We start from the raw sequence: 14,673 nt of genomic DNA, 5'->3' as shown, positions 1-14,673 counted from the left end.
CATATGTTTAAAGAGGTTAACACAATGCCTGAAACATAGCACTTGTATTACTGCTGCACTTATTATTATTATTATTATTATTACTATTATTATTAGCACCGACCATAGCTCTTAGGAAAAATAGTTTCTTCCATCAAGGAAATATGGCCCAAGTAGGGTCTTACTCAAACTCGACTTTCCTTGGGCTTCATCATTTTATCTATACAAAAGAGATTATAATAACATTGAAACCCAATTTCATATTGCACAATGATGTGAATGTAATACAAAAATCTTTCAAATGTACACTCCAAGCAGATGAATCATTTAATATGGGAATTATATCTCAATATAGTTGTTACCAAAAAACCATAGTTATAACCCACTTGCTATTTTGTAAACGAGAAGAAAAAAAGAAGTAAAAAGCAAAGCCAAAAGGCAGTTAAATGTTTATTTTATTTTGAGAGAGAGAGAGAGGGAGGAAATCTCAAGCAGGCTTCGTTCTTTTGGCACAGAGCCCAATCTGGGGCTCGAACACACAAACCATGAGAGCATGACCTGAGCCAAAATCAAGAGTTGGACACTCAACGACTGAGCCACCCAGACTCCCCTCTGCCTCAGCATCTTTATTCAAGTTCACTGACCCAAGACTATTTGAGGGAGAGACCTTATCAGTGCCAGCACTGTCTCTGTCTAGCATGCTGCCTGACCGTCTTCTGAAGCCACCATTTCCCTATCAAAAAGCTGGCAAAGATGCCACCTGCCCCATTCCTGAGCCACATGGGCCCCAGAGCATGCCTCACTCAACCTAGAGTCTCAGGCTCTTGTGAAAATAGCTCCTTTAGTTCCTGGTACCACAATTTGTCACCGTTCCACATGTACTCACAGAGCCAAGCAGAGAATAGATATTGTGCCATCCATTCTTCTTCCTTTGACCATCTTTATTCCCATGAGGCCAAGTGAAACAAAAGCCTTTGTTTAGCCCTGAGCATATCAACTAAAGCAGATGGATACCATTGGGATCACTAGCCCATTTTAACTGAGCAGACAACCAGACCTCAAGTTCCAGTTGGGTCAGCTGGGTCTCTGAGACACCTTCCTAGGAAGCTAGGTGGTGCCAGAAAACTACTGATCATTGATTGAAGTTCCCCTGTCAAGTAAGTCATTCCACCGGCACTAAGCTTAAGGGTCCCTGCCCCAGCACACAAGATTGTGATTAAAAGAGGAATAAATGATACATTCATTTGTTAGAGTTTCTGATAACTTACCGAATCAGATACTTATGTTTATTACATGTATGACACTTATATATTTATAGTTTTATTTCTTCTTTAATTTATTTTTGAGAAAAGTGCGAGCCGGGGAGGGGCATAGAGAGAGGGAGAATCTCAAGCAGGCTCCACATGGTCAGCACAGAGCCTGACATGGAGCTCGAAGTCAAGAAACTGTGAGATCATGACCTGAGCCAAAATCAAGAGTTGGACGCTTAACCGACTGAGCCACCTAGGCGCCCTTATATTTATATTTTTACAATCATGTCAAAATGATTAGAGGGTGAAGTAGGAAGTAACACCTAGATATAACCATCCCTGATGGGATGCCATCATTCATGAAATCTCTTTGTGAAAAGAAGCCATCATGGAGTATATGAGAAAGAAACAGAAATCAGAAGGATTATTTAGTAACCCTGAAAATTACAAAGATGTTCCTGTTAATTCATTTCTTAATTTGGAAACAAATGGAATTATTTCCAACCAAGCCATGAGATTTCAGTACTGAAAGTTTCCATGCATTTCTAAGATATGCCAGAGCAAGGGTAGCAATGGGCTCAAGAGAGCCTAGAGGGAAGTAAAGCCACGTCTAAGAAAGCAAAGGAAGGAAGAGGTGGTCTGGCAGGTCCCAGAAGGGAAGCAACAAGTGATTAAACCTCACAAAGTGAGGAGGAGCAGAGACTGGGGCAGGCAGGTCATGCCAGGAGCACAAGCCAGCCAGTCTTAGTCACAGCAGGCAGCCCAGAGAGTGTGGACCAGTCTGAGGACAGAGGGCAGTTACTCTTAGCTCAGTTTTTAAGACTATCTGATTTCTACTGTTGAAGGAGCACTTTTCCAGTCATAGAACTTGAATAATCCCATTTCCTTTAAAATTTTTTATCTGGAGCATCCGACTTCAGCTCAGGTCATGATCTCACAGTTTGTGGGTTCAAGCCCTGCATCGAGCTGTATGGTGACAGCTTGCAGTCTGGAGTTTACTTTGGATTCTGTGTCTCCCTGTCTCTCTGCCCCTCCCCTAATCACGCTCTGTCTGTCTCACCAAAAATAAATAAAATGTTTAAAAACTTTTTTAAATAAAAAAATAAAATTAGATAAATAAAATTTATCTGGTGTTGTTATTATAAACGCACAAATATTAAACAGATCATGCTGACTGGGAGATGTGAGAGAAACCCAGTATCCTGGAGTGGGCATCAAAGCGCTAAAGCTGTCAGGAGACTAGAAGCAAATCCATCCAGTATTGGAGCTGGACCAGAGTTTTCACATCTAAGGGAAAATATGTGAACATACCTCCCAGTGAATACAAGTTGTGGTTGCGAGAGATAAAGACATATCGCACTGTAGTTAGAGGTAGCCCAGACATGAGATATTTATATGCAATCAAGCTGTGTAACAGTGAGATGTAAACATGAAATGTATTTAAACATATATTACCTTTATACAGTAACCTGGATGCTTCCAATGATGAACCATCTCTGCCCCACACGGTCTCACAGGGATTACTTTATGAGGAAGAAACTTAATTGGCATACATAGTTTGTTGTCTTCTTTGTGAATAAAACCCTCGGCTCGAGACTTTTCTATTTCTAAATACTGCTCCCCCTGTGACATTGTATGGACTTGCTGTTCTGAATCTATGTGGCAGAGAGTTTTTGGTAGACAACTAACATGCCATGAAAGGAAAAGAAACAAAGACTGGCTTCATAGGTAGTCAGCTGGAATGGGTCAGGTCATGAAAAGGTGACCCACAAACATCACAAAGCCCCGAGCAGCATCAATAGGCACTTGTGAGAGGAGAAAATGTTAGATAATTTAACCAGACTAGATGTATCTTGGAACATTAACATGAGATCACTGAGGAAAGGAACATTTGATAGAAGCTAACTACTTTCTTGACCACTTCTTTCCAAGGAAAGAATATTACCCAGCCTCATTAAAAAATATCTTTTCCATGGGTACACATAGTTATGTGGCCACCGATCTCTCTCCAGGAACCCAAACTACCCTGGAAAGAATGACATGAGCTTTGGGAAATAGTCACTTTTATCCCGTGTGTGTAATCCTTAGGTAGGATTTAATAATCTTTGGAGAAAGACTTGTGTTTGCTTATTTTTTCCTCACCTCAATCTGCCTTTTATCGTATTATGAATATTTCTTTTTGATTGCAAATGATATGGCTCATTGCTAAGAAGAGGACCACCACTACTAGAATCTAGAAGGAATCTTCTCCTTGGTAAACAGTCCTTTGCTCCTCTGCTAAACAGCCAAGAGCTTTTGTAAGAGAGGAAAAGAGAGGAAAGAGACTGGACATTTCTGGATGTGTGTTCTACGCTGGAGCCTTGAAGAGGTGTCTTTATAAGTCTGCCTAAGATAAGCAAGAGCAACAGGACAGCACAGCTGACCAAACCCTGGGCAAGTTAGTCAGTCCCCTTGAGCTTTGGTTTCCTTATCTGTAAAATGGACCTCATAATGCTTACCTCAAAGGGATCTCATATGACACAAGAGAGAGTGTTTGTCAGATGGTTAACGCACGGCTGGCATGTAGCGTGTATATGGTACCCTATCTCTGTTGCTTTTGTATTTTTGAGGGTTGTAGTTCTGTTTTCATCAATTCGGAACACAACAGAACATCACATCATTATTTATTTTAGTTTTTAATTGTATTTATTTATTTTGAGAGAGAGAGAGAGAGTGAAAGAGAGTGCAAGCATGTGCAAGCAGGGGAGGGGCAGAGAGGGAGAGGGATAATCTCAAGCAGGCTCCACACGGTCAGCACAGAGCCTGACATGGAGCTCGAAGTCATGAAACTTGAGATCATGACCTGAGCCAAGATCAAGAGTCAGACGCTTAAGCAACTGAGCTACTGACGTGCCCCCATTATTTCTTTTAAAACTACCTTCCTACAGCAGACAGGCTACATGGTTTGGGACTGTTTAAATATTTCAGTATTTTTAATATGTGATTGTGTCTTCATTTTGGAAGGCTTAAAATGCTTGGCCCAGATGGTAAGTTATGTAATCAGTATAATTCTCCTGGACTCTGAACTTCTGTTGGACATGAAATGTCACTCCCACTCTGAAACCCGCACCCACTTCAGGATTCATTAACTTATGTATTTATTCAGTCATTCATCACTGAAAAAAAATACTGAGAGCTGAATAACTCTGTGTGTGGGGATATAGCACCAAATGCATCTTGGGAAAGTCCATCTGGGAATCAAGGGAAAAGAGTTTACCTGCTGGCTTCTGCTTTGCACTGTTCAGATTCTTGCCAACCAGGAATTTCTCGGAGCTTCTGTCTACATGTGCAATGGGAGGGGGTCCTCTGCCTCTTCTGCCTCAGCATCAGCACGGAAGGGCCAGGGTGGGAGCTAGAGGAGTGTGGATGAGGCACTCAGGCCCATTGGAATCTCTGACTGATGGGATCGCAGGATACTTGAACTCACAGCCTGGATCCTCTCGGTAGCGCAGAGCACACCAGCTCACGCTCGGGTTCACCTTGATTATGGATTTTTTTTTAACGTTTATTTTTTATTTTTGAGACAGACAGAACATGAACGGGGGAGGGTCAGAGAGAGAGGGAGACACAGAATCTGAAACAGGCTCCAGGCTCTGAGCTGTCAGCACAGAGCCCGATGCGGGGCTTGAACTCACGGACTGTGAGATCATGACCTGAGCCGAGGTCGGACGCTCAACCGACTGAGCCACCCAGGCGCCCCGATTGTGGATGTTTTATTTACAACCTTGTGTGTAACAAGTTGGCTCCTCGATATAAGCCAGCTCTCTCTATGATCTTCCTGTGCCTCTAACGTGTGTGTTTTTCTGTTTCCTTGACTTCCTGTCTCCAGCTTATGTCTCTGCAGGCTCCAGCTGGCAGCACAGCCTCATGGACCCGAACCCCTCAGCTTCCCACCCAGGGAGAACCAAGTGCATGTTGTCATTTTGTTCCTGGCATGTTTCTTTCCATGGATGATACTTTGATTTCATTTTTTAGGGCCCTTTCACAAGATGATCAGGATGACATCCACCTAAAATTAGAGGATATAATTCAACTGGTAAGTCAAGCCATGGTCTTATTCAGCATGATTATTTGCAAACTGCTTCTCAGAGGCAAACAACTTGCCCATAACTGATACCTGCATGCTCAACCGTAGTTCTACCAATGAAGCACTGTGAGATGAACTAAATTCGACTTGGGGTTTAGCTGTTGGTCCATGATATTAATGTTGGCTGATGTTTCTGAGCTTTTTGCCATTTTCTTTGTAGCCCCAATCTGTGATGGACTTTGTTCCTGAGCAGCTGCCTTGAGCTGCTGGGCACCTCGCTCTCGGTGTGTTTCATTCCCACCTTCCTCTCTTGCAGACAGACTGTCCGAAGGCTGAGTGCTTTGAGACCTTGTCAGCCATGGAGCTGGCTGAGCAGATCACCCTCCTGGACCACATCATTTTCAGAAGCATTCCCTACGAGTGAGTGTGGCCCTCACGGCTGCAGGCTCCCTCAGGCAGGACTTGTGGGCTTAGAGCCGCCATTATTCCTAAGGCAGATGTGTGTGCACAGAGGTGTGAGTCTTAATCTTACAATGGTTTGGTCCCACTTGAATGCCTTTTGGTCACAGTTTATTCTAGAAATATTGATTTGGCAACACTGAGGACTATCAAGATGGTCACTCTTGTGTTTCTCTATGTTCTGTAGTTCCCGTGGAATGTGAATTTCTTCGTATTCTCACATCCTCGCATTATAGAAACCTCAATATGGCTGTAACAGTGGTTCTCAAACTTCATGGTGTCTAAAATCATTTGGGAAGCTTATTAAAAATGTACATTCCTAGATACCTCCTTCTGAGATTTGTGATTCTAGGAGGTTTGAGGCCCAGGAAACTGCATTTTCAGTGGGAATCCCAGATAATATTGCGTGATCTAAGACAATACGTTGAGAAGCACCGATGTTGGGTGAAGCTATACATTTTGCTACAACTATTCACCCACTTCCACGAGCCAACAAGTATTGCTGAACTTTGAGACGCTGCAGCAGCATAGATTCCCGAGACAGCTTTGCACGGGGTGCATGTGGAGTGTAGACGTGCCGCATGAGCTGCCAAGTAACGAGCATCAGTATCACTGCTGCCCTTTAATCTTCCCATGTAGTGGATGAAGAGGGCCTTTAGACCCCTTCAAGCTGTAACGATCCGTAGCTCCACAAACAAGGCCTTTGTCTGGACAAATGACAACTGTTGGCACATGTCCTCTGTGAAATAGCTAAATTGCCGGTAAAGCAGGGGCTGGGCATGAGATATGAACGGTGACCCATGTTGTGTGTAGAAAAGAGGACATCGTGATGATGGAGAGTCAGGTATGGTGATGGGTGGTCAGAGCTGCAGCTGTGTCAGAGAGGCATAAGGGGCGAGGCCAGGAGATGCCCCTGCAGACTTTTCTTTTATGTGTTTTATCTTCTTCCCCTCCCTGCCTCTCTACCCAGGAACAAGCGGGGCAGGGGATGGAGGGAAGGAATGTGGCCTGTTGGCTCTACAAATGAACCCAGTGACTACTGGAGTGAAGACTTGAGTTAGAAACCACAGTGCCTCTCCCCCCACCCCCAGCCCCACCTCCTCACTCCCCTCTAGTGCAGTGGGGATTTGGTGGGGAGATGAACATGACCTCTGTGGAGGAAGAGAAAGAGAAAGGCTGAACACCCATGGGTGGTCTCTTCCTAGGACCCTTCCTGGGACCCTTCCTCTCTTCTCTTCTCTGTCCCCACCCTGCTGATGGGAACATCTACCAATTATTTTTGTCTGTGGAACTGGCACACCTTTATGTCCAACAGCCTTGCAGGAACATGAAGGAACAAAAAAACCCTTTGCAGGGACTCAGCCAACATTTCTGGATTAAGACTGTGTCAGAGTAATTGCATTTCAGGTTATTTTTTGTAATGCCTATACAAAATAATCCCTGTATGCTCCAGCTTGATTGTCCCTTGCTTGCTGTGATCTGGTGGCCTGCTCATGGGTGAAGTGAAGGAGCAGGGATGTTATTCTGAAGAAAGACCTTCCACCAGGCTGAGCTCCCACCCCTGTAACTGCCTTCACTACATGAAGTGGTAACAACAGTGTTTGTTTATTCAGCCTTTACCATGTGTACCGTTCTGGGCTCTGGGGAGAATAAAGGAAAATCCCTGCCCGTGGAATTGACATTGTCCTGGAGAATATCAGAGCAAAGTGGAGGAAAACATGTTGTTCTTGGTTAACGTTTTTGGTGGTGATGGATTTTTTTGGACCTTCTGCTAAGGCTTAAGATTTTTCATTTATTTATGTATGTATGTATGTATGTATGTATGTATGTATGTTTATTTATTTTTGAGAGAGAGAGACAGAGCTTGAGTGGGGAGGAACAGAGGGAGAGGGAGACAGAATATGAAACAGGCTTCAGGCCCTGAGCTGTCAGCACAGAGACCTTTGTGGGGCTCGAAGTCATGAACTGTGAGATCATGACCTGAGCTGAAGTTAGATGCTTAACTTGACTGAGCCACCTAGGCTCCCCAAGGCTTAAGATTTTTTAAAGCTGATCCAGTGAAAATAGTCTTGGTTTCTGAATTAGTACTTTATTCCTTCTGTGTTGGCCATTGTTTACCACTTTCAGAGAAGTTTTTATAATGATCGTAATCCTTACAAAGTTCAAACTCTTCTAAGAAAAAGGTGGAAATTGAAAAATCTTTTTCTTTTGACATCGAGTGGTAAAATGCTAGAGATGAGCAAAAATTCATTTGAGTCGGTCAGGAGCACTAGATGTTGGGCAATGTCAAAGTTAATGTATATAATAATCATACTCATTGTTCAGGATCATAGCCACCATTTAAGAAACTAAATTGGTCTTGTGTTCTGTTTTGAACTTACAGAGAATTTCTTGGGCAGGGGTGGATGAAGCTGGATAAAAATGAAAGAACACCTTACATTATGAAAACCAGCCAGCACTTCAATGATGTGAGTAGCCATAAAAATAAAATGTGGGCATGTTGTAGGAAGATGAGTCAGGGTCTTAAGACTCCTTCTCTAAAACAGAACTGATGAAATGTTAAAAAAAAAAAAAAAAAAAAAAAAGCTTATATCTTCTCTAAGAGCTCCAAGTTTAATAAGTTCCATTTAACTTCCAGACATGAGGTTCACTCTTGGTGGTACCTAAGTCTGGCAAGTGCTCAATAATGCATAGGTCGCTGCTATTATTTTAGCATAATCATCATTACTTCATGGTCATACACTGACTAGTTCTAATAGCACATGTGTCACCGGTTCCCAGGGGTGCTCGTGACAGTAAGGTTGGGTTAGTACAGATCACCCTCATTATTACTGAACATTCAGCACATATGCATTCCAGGCTTGGAAGGGACCCCTTTGAGCATAATTACAGTGTTGTCGTAGCTGTGCACACTGCTGACCAGCTGTCAGTCCATCTCCCGGCTCTGCTTTTCTCCAGCAGTAAGATGGCCTTGCTGTTAAACCCACCAACTCCTAACTCCTAACTGGTTCTGTTCTAATCATCTCAGTCCTTTTGCAGAACCACATATGTGGGAGTATCTTCAGGCTTATCTAGGCAAAGGGAAGGCTCCCTTTCCAGTTCTACTAGATTACAGTAAAAGGAATAATGATGATGTTAAAAAAAAAAGAAGAAGACTATCAGGATCCCTGTAGGTAAATTAATAAGTCATCCAGAATCAAAATGCAAAACAACAACAAATTCCCGAGATGGTATTTTGCACAGGGTACATGAAGACTGCATATACGCTGAGTGAATGTTATCTCATGATGTGCATCCGTGGCCCTGGTGCCTAAAGGACAGGACACATGGCCCCTGTAGGCTACTGTCTGAGAAGCAGAGCCCCTGCTGTAGAAAACAAGCCTGTATTGTCTGTGCCTACATACACTTGGGATATAACGAACAATCAAATCAGAAGTTCATTCCCAGGCTTCAGACTCTCATGTGTCTACCAGGATGGCCACTCATTTTGTGCCTTCAACAGATTGCAAATGGAACTTATCATTCATTGGTACCTCCCAGACCTGCCAAGCCTACTTCTACATCTGATGCTTTATTCTTAGTCTTGGGTAGTGGCCAAGACCACACGCTCACTCATCCAAGCATAGAATCTAGAGGTCATCTTTGACTCCTTCTCTGCTACCCATCCCATCTCGCTCCCAGACATATTAGTGAACCCTAAATCTACATATTTCCCAGACCCTTCTTTTCCCCTTCTTTCCCACTGCCATGACCGTGATTTGACTTTTCATCATTTTCTTTAGGAGCTCCTAACTCACTATCGCCCCTGCCATCTCCTTGTCCCCCAAGTCCCTTCTTCATACAGTGTCACAGAAGTTACCTTTCTGGAAGACCAATCTAATTATACCATTTTCATAACAAAATTCTGCCAGTGGCTTCCTCTCACCTTCAGCATACAGTCCCAGCTGCTCAACCAGGCCTACAGGAGCCCTGCTTACCTGGCGTCTGTGCCTCTCATGGCTTCCTTGTGCTCCTCAGATGCCTGCAAGATCCTCTGTTACACCGTGCCTTCTACCTCTGTCCCTTTCCAAATGCTCTTCTCCTTTGATGGAAAGCAGTGGCTAACTCCTGGTCAGCCTTTAGGACTCTGTGCAGGCATGACCTGTTTCTGGAAGCCTCCTCTGTACTTGGCCAAATGCCCCATGCTACCTCCATGTTCTCAAACCCCTCCATGCAGACCTAGCTTTGCATTTCACTATGTGATATTTACTTGTTTATGTCTGTCTCCCTTCACCTTGCTGCCTAACTAGGCTCAGTGCCTTGAGATCAGGTATTCTCATTTATTTGGTCCTGTTTTGAGAACCTAAAAGAAGGCCTTGTCTAGGAGCTCAGTACAAAATTTTTTTTAATGAATATATACAATGATAATTTTGAGGCACTGTGAGATCTAATATACCTATGGAATGGTCAAAGAATGGGTATACCCACTAGATTAAGTGTATGGATATAAGATTACATATCCTGTGTTCTCTGTTAGTCATCAGTCCTAAGCTGTTCTTTTCCTTTCCATATTCTAAATATTGAGCTGCTTCAGCTGCTGCCTCTTTTTCTCTTGGTTTCAATTAATAGAATTACAGTACTTAGCCTTGAAACTGTAAGTCCTGTTAACTCTGATGGAAACAAGTCCAGTGAGATAAAAAGGAATAAATGTTCTCTCTTCCCCTCTCCCTAAATGTGTCTGGCTTCAAAGTGTATTGGGTTAGAATTTGATTTGATTGGGGGTAAATGTGTTTTCTTTCCCGTGATAACTGGAGCTTCCTGGTCCCCACATGTTGGGGGCGAAAGAGCATGTGGAGAGCACCCCCCCCAAAAGTGAAACTTTTCGCTTCGTAATCAGCGAAGCTTGCCATTCCTCAAGGGTCAGCTTATTCTATTTCATTTCCTCAATTACTGGAAATAACTCCTTCATCAAAATTACTGATTAAAAAAGTGATCCTTTCCTCCCAACATGTTGATTCCAAACAACCCCTCCTGTTCACTCTGAGGATGAACAGGTTCCCGTTAGTTTCTTGTTGTTATTATTACTATACACTTCAGTCTTTTCAGAAGATTGGTATCTAAATACGGACTGTGATCTCCTTGTCCCTCAGCACCCTGCTTTCCTGACATTTCCGTGGGTAAATTAGGCACTTTGCCTGAATGCATTGCTTTGACTCTTGGCTGGTCTCTCTTGGCTTTTCCACTGTCTCAGATGAGCAACCTGGTGGCCTCCCAGATAATGAATTATGCCGATATCAGCTCCCGTGCCAACGCAATAGAGAAGTGGGTGGCAGTGGCAGACATTTGCCGATGCCTGCACAACTACAATGGCGTGCTGGAGATCACCTCGGCCTTAAACCGAAGTGCCATCTATAGGCTGAAGAAAACCTGGGCCAAGGTGTCCAAGCAGGTGAGCACCAGCGTGTGACACATCCCGCTGCCGAGAGGAGAGGCTGGGAGACAAGAGCCAAGAGAAATATTACTAATGAGGAAATAATTAACTGAATTGAGCAGCTCAGTTGCCAAAGAAAGGTGCCAGTGCGGGTAATTACTGCGTTCTTACCACTTAATTGATTCCACTCATGTGCACTTCTAATTGGTTAATTTAGAAAAGCAAATACAACCCAAAACATTCATTATAACATATTTGGGACAACTTCAAACAGTGTAGTTGACTGGAGTTGTTTCCAAAATTATTTGGAGAACATACGTTGATTCCAAGTGAACACAGAGATGTCCTGCAGATCCATTCTTTCTCCCCAAAGCAAAGGTATGACTGCCTTAGGACCTCAATGTTCACTTTTTTTTTGTTTGTCCTTTATATAGTAAAGTTTTGGCATAATGACTCAGATGTACAGAAAACCCTCTTAATTTTCTTTTAACTGGATTCAGTTTGTTCATTTTCATTCAACATTTTCAATGTGCAAATGAAATCAGTTTCTTCCGTGCCCTTTCTCCTGGCTTTCTCCCTGGGTGTTGGTGGGTGTTGGGAAGGGCGCCTCCGGGCTTGAGGGAGGCGGTGTGCACCCACCTATTGTAGCCTTCTGCTAGCCGGTCACTGGGTTCGGGCTGCCGTGAATTGCCTATGTCAGGTGTATGTATGGTCTGCCTGGTCTGCCCATCAAAGGGGCGCAGCGATTGAGGGCTTAGCTGAGCTCACCTGCCCTTCAGCTCTCACTGGCTCTGCTGGTCCTCTGAAATCGGGTGTGTCCTTCCTTTCCTACAGGGTTCCCTGCCCTTGGTGATCCGTGGTGGGCAGGCTTACTCCTTTATTAGCAGACAGCTACCTTGGGCCTCTCAAAGGGCGTTGGGAGAATTTTCCAGACTCCTCCACATCCTACTGGTGCCAGAGGCAAATTGTTTTGCTGTCAACAAAGCCTGGACCTTGCAAATAAAAGCCACAGCTTCTATAAGTACTGTTTTTAAAAAAACACTTTATATGTTGAGATCATTGTAGGTTCACATACAGTTTGTAAAAGATAATGGAAATCCCCTACACCCTACACCAATTGCCCCCCGATGTAAACTCTTGTGTAAGTATAAACATATCCCACCCATGAGGTTAGCATTGGAAACGTCCACTCACCTCATTCAAACCATCAGTTTTACATACACTCATTTGTGTCTGTGTGTATTTACATTTATGCCCTTTTATTACCACGGTAGTCAAGATCAACACGGTTTTGGTACCAGGATCCCTCCTGCCACCCTTTTATAGCCATAGCTGCTTCCTCCCTGCCCCTCCCTAACTCCTGGCGACCAAAAATCTGTTTTCCATCTCTATAAAATTTCGTCATTTCAAGAACATTATATAAGTGGAATCATACAATATATGACATTTTGAGATTGCCCTTTTAAAAATTCCCGTGAGATCCATTCATGGTGTTACATGTATCAGTATTTAGTTTCTTTTTAATGCTAAGTGGTACTCATGGTATAAATACAGGACGTTTTAGCCATTCACCCCTTGAAGAACATCTGGATTGTTTTCGGGTTGGGGCTGTTACAAATAAAACTGCTGTGCACATTCATGTATAGGTTTTGTGTGACTATAACTTTTTGTTTCTCTGGGATAAATGCCTAAGAGTGCAGTTGCTGGATCATATGGTTATTGTGTGTTTAGTTTTATAAGAAACTGTCAAATTCTTTTCCAGAGTGGCTGCGCCACTTTATACTTCTATCGGCCAAGTATGAGTGAGCTAGTTTCTCCAAATTCTTGCCCACATTTGGTGTTATCACAGTTTTTTATTTTAGCCCTTTTGATATCTCATTATTGTTTTAATTTGCATTTTCCTAATGGCTAATGTTGTTAAACATCTTTTCATATGCTAGTTTACCATCTGTTTATTCTCTTCAATGAAATGTCTGCAGCTTATTTTTTAATTGGATTTTTTTCTCACCTTTGAGATCTGAGAGTTCGTTCTCTATTCCTCCCACTTTATCCTTCCGTTTCAAAATTATTTTAGCTACTCTAGGTGCTATGAGTTTCCATATAAATTTTAGTAAAAAAAATTATGTCTAAAAAAACTGTATTGAGATTTTTTTAATGTTTATTTATTTTGAGAGAGAAAGAGTGAGATCAAGTATGGGAGGGGCAGAGAGAGAGGGAGGGAAAGAATCCCAAGCAGGCTCCGCCCTGTCTGCACAGAGCCCAGTTCATGAACCGTGAGATCGTGATCTGAGCCAAAATCAAGAGTCAGACACTTAATCACCTGTGCCACCCAGTGCCCCTTTATTGACATTTTTTTGAAATTTCATTAAACCAGTGTTGAGTCTTATTACTATGTTGAATTTTCCAGTCCACAAACACAGTATGTTTCTCCATTTCTTCAGGCTTTCTTAAACCAGCATTTTGAAATTTTCAGCATGCAAAGTCCTGTATATGTTTTGTTAGATTTATGCCTAAATATTTCATTTTCTGTGGGGAAATTTTAAATATTACTGTGGTTTTATTATTGATTTCCACATGTTCATTGTTAGTATATACAAATGTAATTTTTTTTTTTTTTTTTTTTTTTTATGTTGGTGATGTATCTACAACCTTGCTAAACTCACTAATTAGTCTTAGGAGCTTTTTTGTAGATGCCTTCGGATTTTCTATATAGACAATTGTCACTTGTAAATAGGATCTGTCTTATTTCTTTCTTTCTAATTCATATGCCTTTTATTTCCTTTTCTTGCCTTATTGCTCTGGCTAAACTTCCAATACTATGTTGAATTAGGGTGGTGAGAAAAGACATACTTTCCTTGTCTTCATCCTTGTGGGGAAAACATTCAGTTTTTCACCATTATGGATAATGCTAGCTGTAGGTGTTTTGTAAATGCTTTTTATAAAATTGAGGAAACTGTCCTCTCTTCCTAGTTTTTTTGAGAGATTTCTGTTATGATGGCTGTTGAAATACTGTTTTTAAAACGGGTTTCAGACAGCTGTATCAGAATCGAAAAGCTGGACACTGATGCCCTTGTTGTGGCTAGCTTTTGCCTCCCCCTAAGACAATGTTGGCCTCAGCCATTGGGCATTAGACACAAAGAGCATATTATCCTGTCACACACATTGTCACATTTCCTCGAGGTCAGTAAGTCACTCCTCTGCCTTCTCTTTCATTCACTTTCCCCTATTTCTTTTTCATCTGAAGTTGGTACCAAGGGATTCTTAAATCTTCTTTAAGAAAACATTAGGCCTATGATTCAGCAGTGGCCCTACTAGGTATTTACCCAAAGGATACAAAAATACTGCTTCGGAGGGATACATACACTCTGATGTTTATGGCAGCATTCTCTACAATAGCCAAATTATGGAAAGAGCCCAAATGTCCATCAACTGATGAATAGAAAAAGAAGATGTGGTATATTTATATATAATAGAATATTAGCCATAGAAAAGAATGGAATGTTGCCATT

At 42.3% G+C, this 14,673-nt stretch overlaps 1 protein-coding gene across 2 annotated transcripts in view; it reads left to right on the top strand.

Annotated features, from left to right (window-relative positions):
- Nucleotides 1-14,673, top strand: part of RASGRF2 (Ras protein specific guanine nucleotide releasing factor 2) — a 247,373-nt gene that overhangs the window by 221,573 nt on the left and 11,127 nt on the right. For both annotated transcript variants that reach the window (XM_025924243.2, XM_086697680.1), the window contains 4 exons: nucleotides 5,244-5,304; nucleotides 5,612-5,715; nucleotides 8,138-8,222; nucleotides 10,985-11,182. In XM_025924243.2, coding sequence (XP_025780028.1) covers nucleotides 5,244-5,304; nucleotides 5,612-5,715; nucleotides 8,138-8,222; nucleotides 10,985-11,182 — 448 coding nt within the window. The remainder of the gene's footprint in view (nucleotides 1-5,243; nucleotides 5,305-5,611; nucleotides 5,716-8,137; nucleotides 8,223-10,984; nucleotides 11,183-14,673) is intronic.

Source organism: Puma concolor, chromosome A1, assembly GCF_028749965.1.
Source record: "Puma concolor isolate L17-30 chromosome A1, mPumCon1.1.hap2, whole genome shotgun sequence".
Classification (NCBI taxonomy): Eukaryota; Metazoa; Chordata; class Mammalia; order Carnivora; family Felidae; genus Puma; species Puma concolor.
This window is presented reverse-complemented; position numbering and strand designations above follow the sequence as displayed.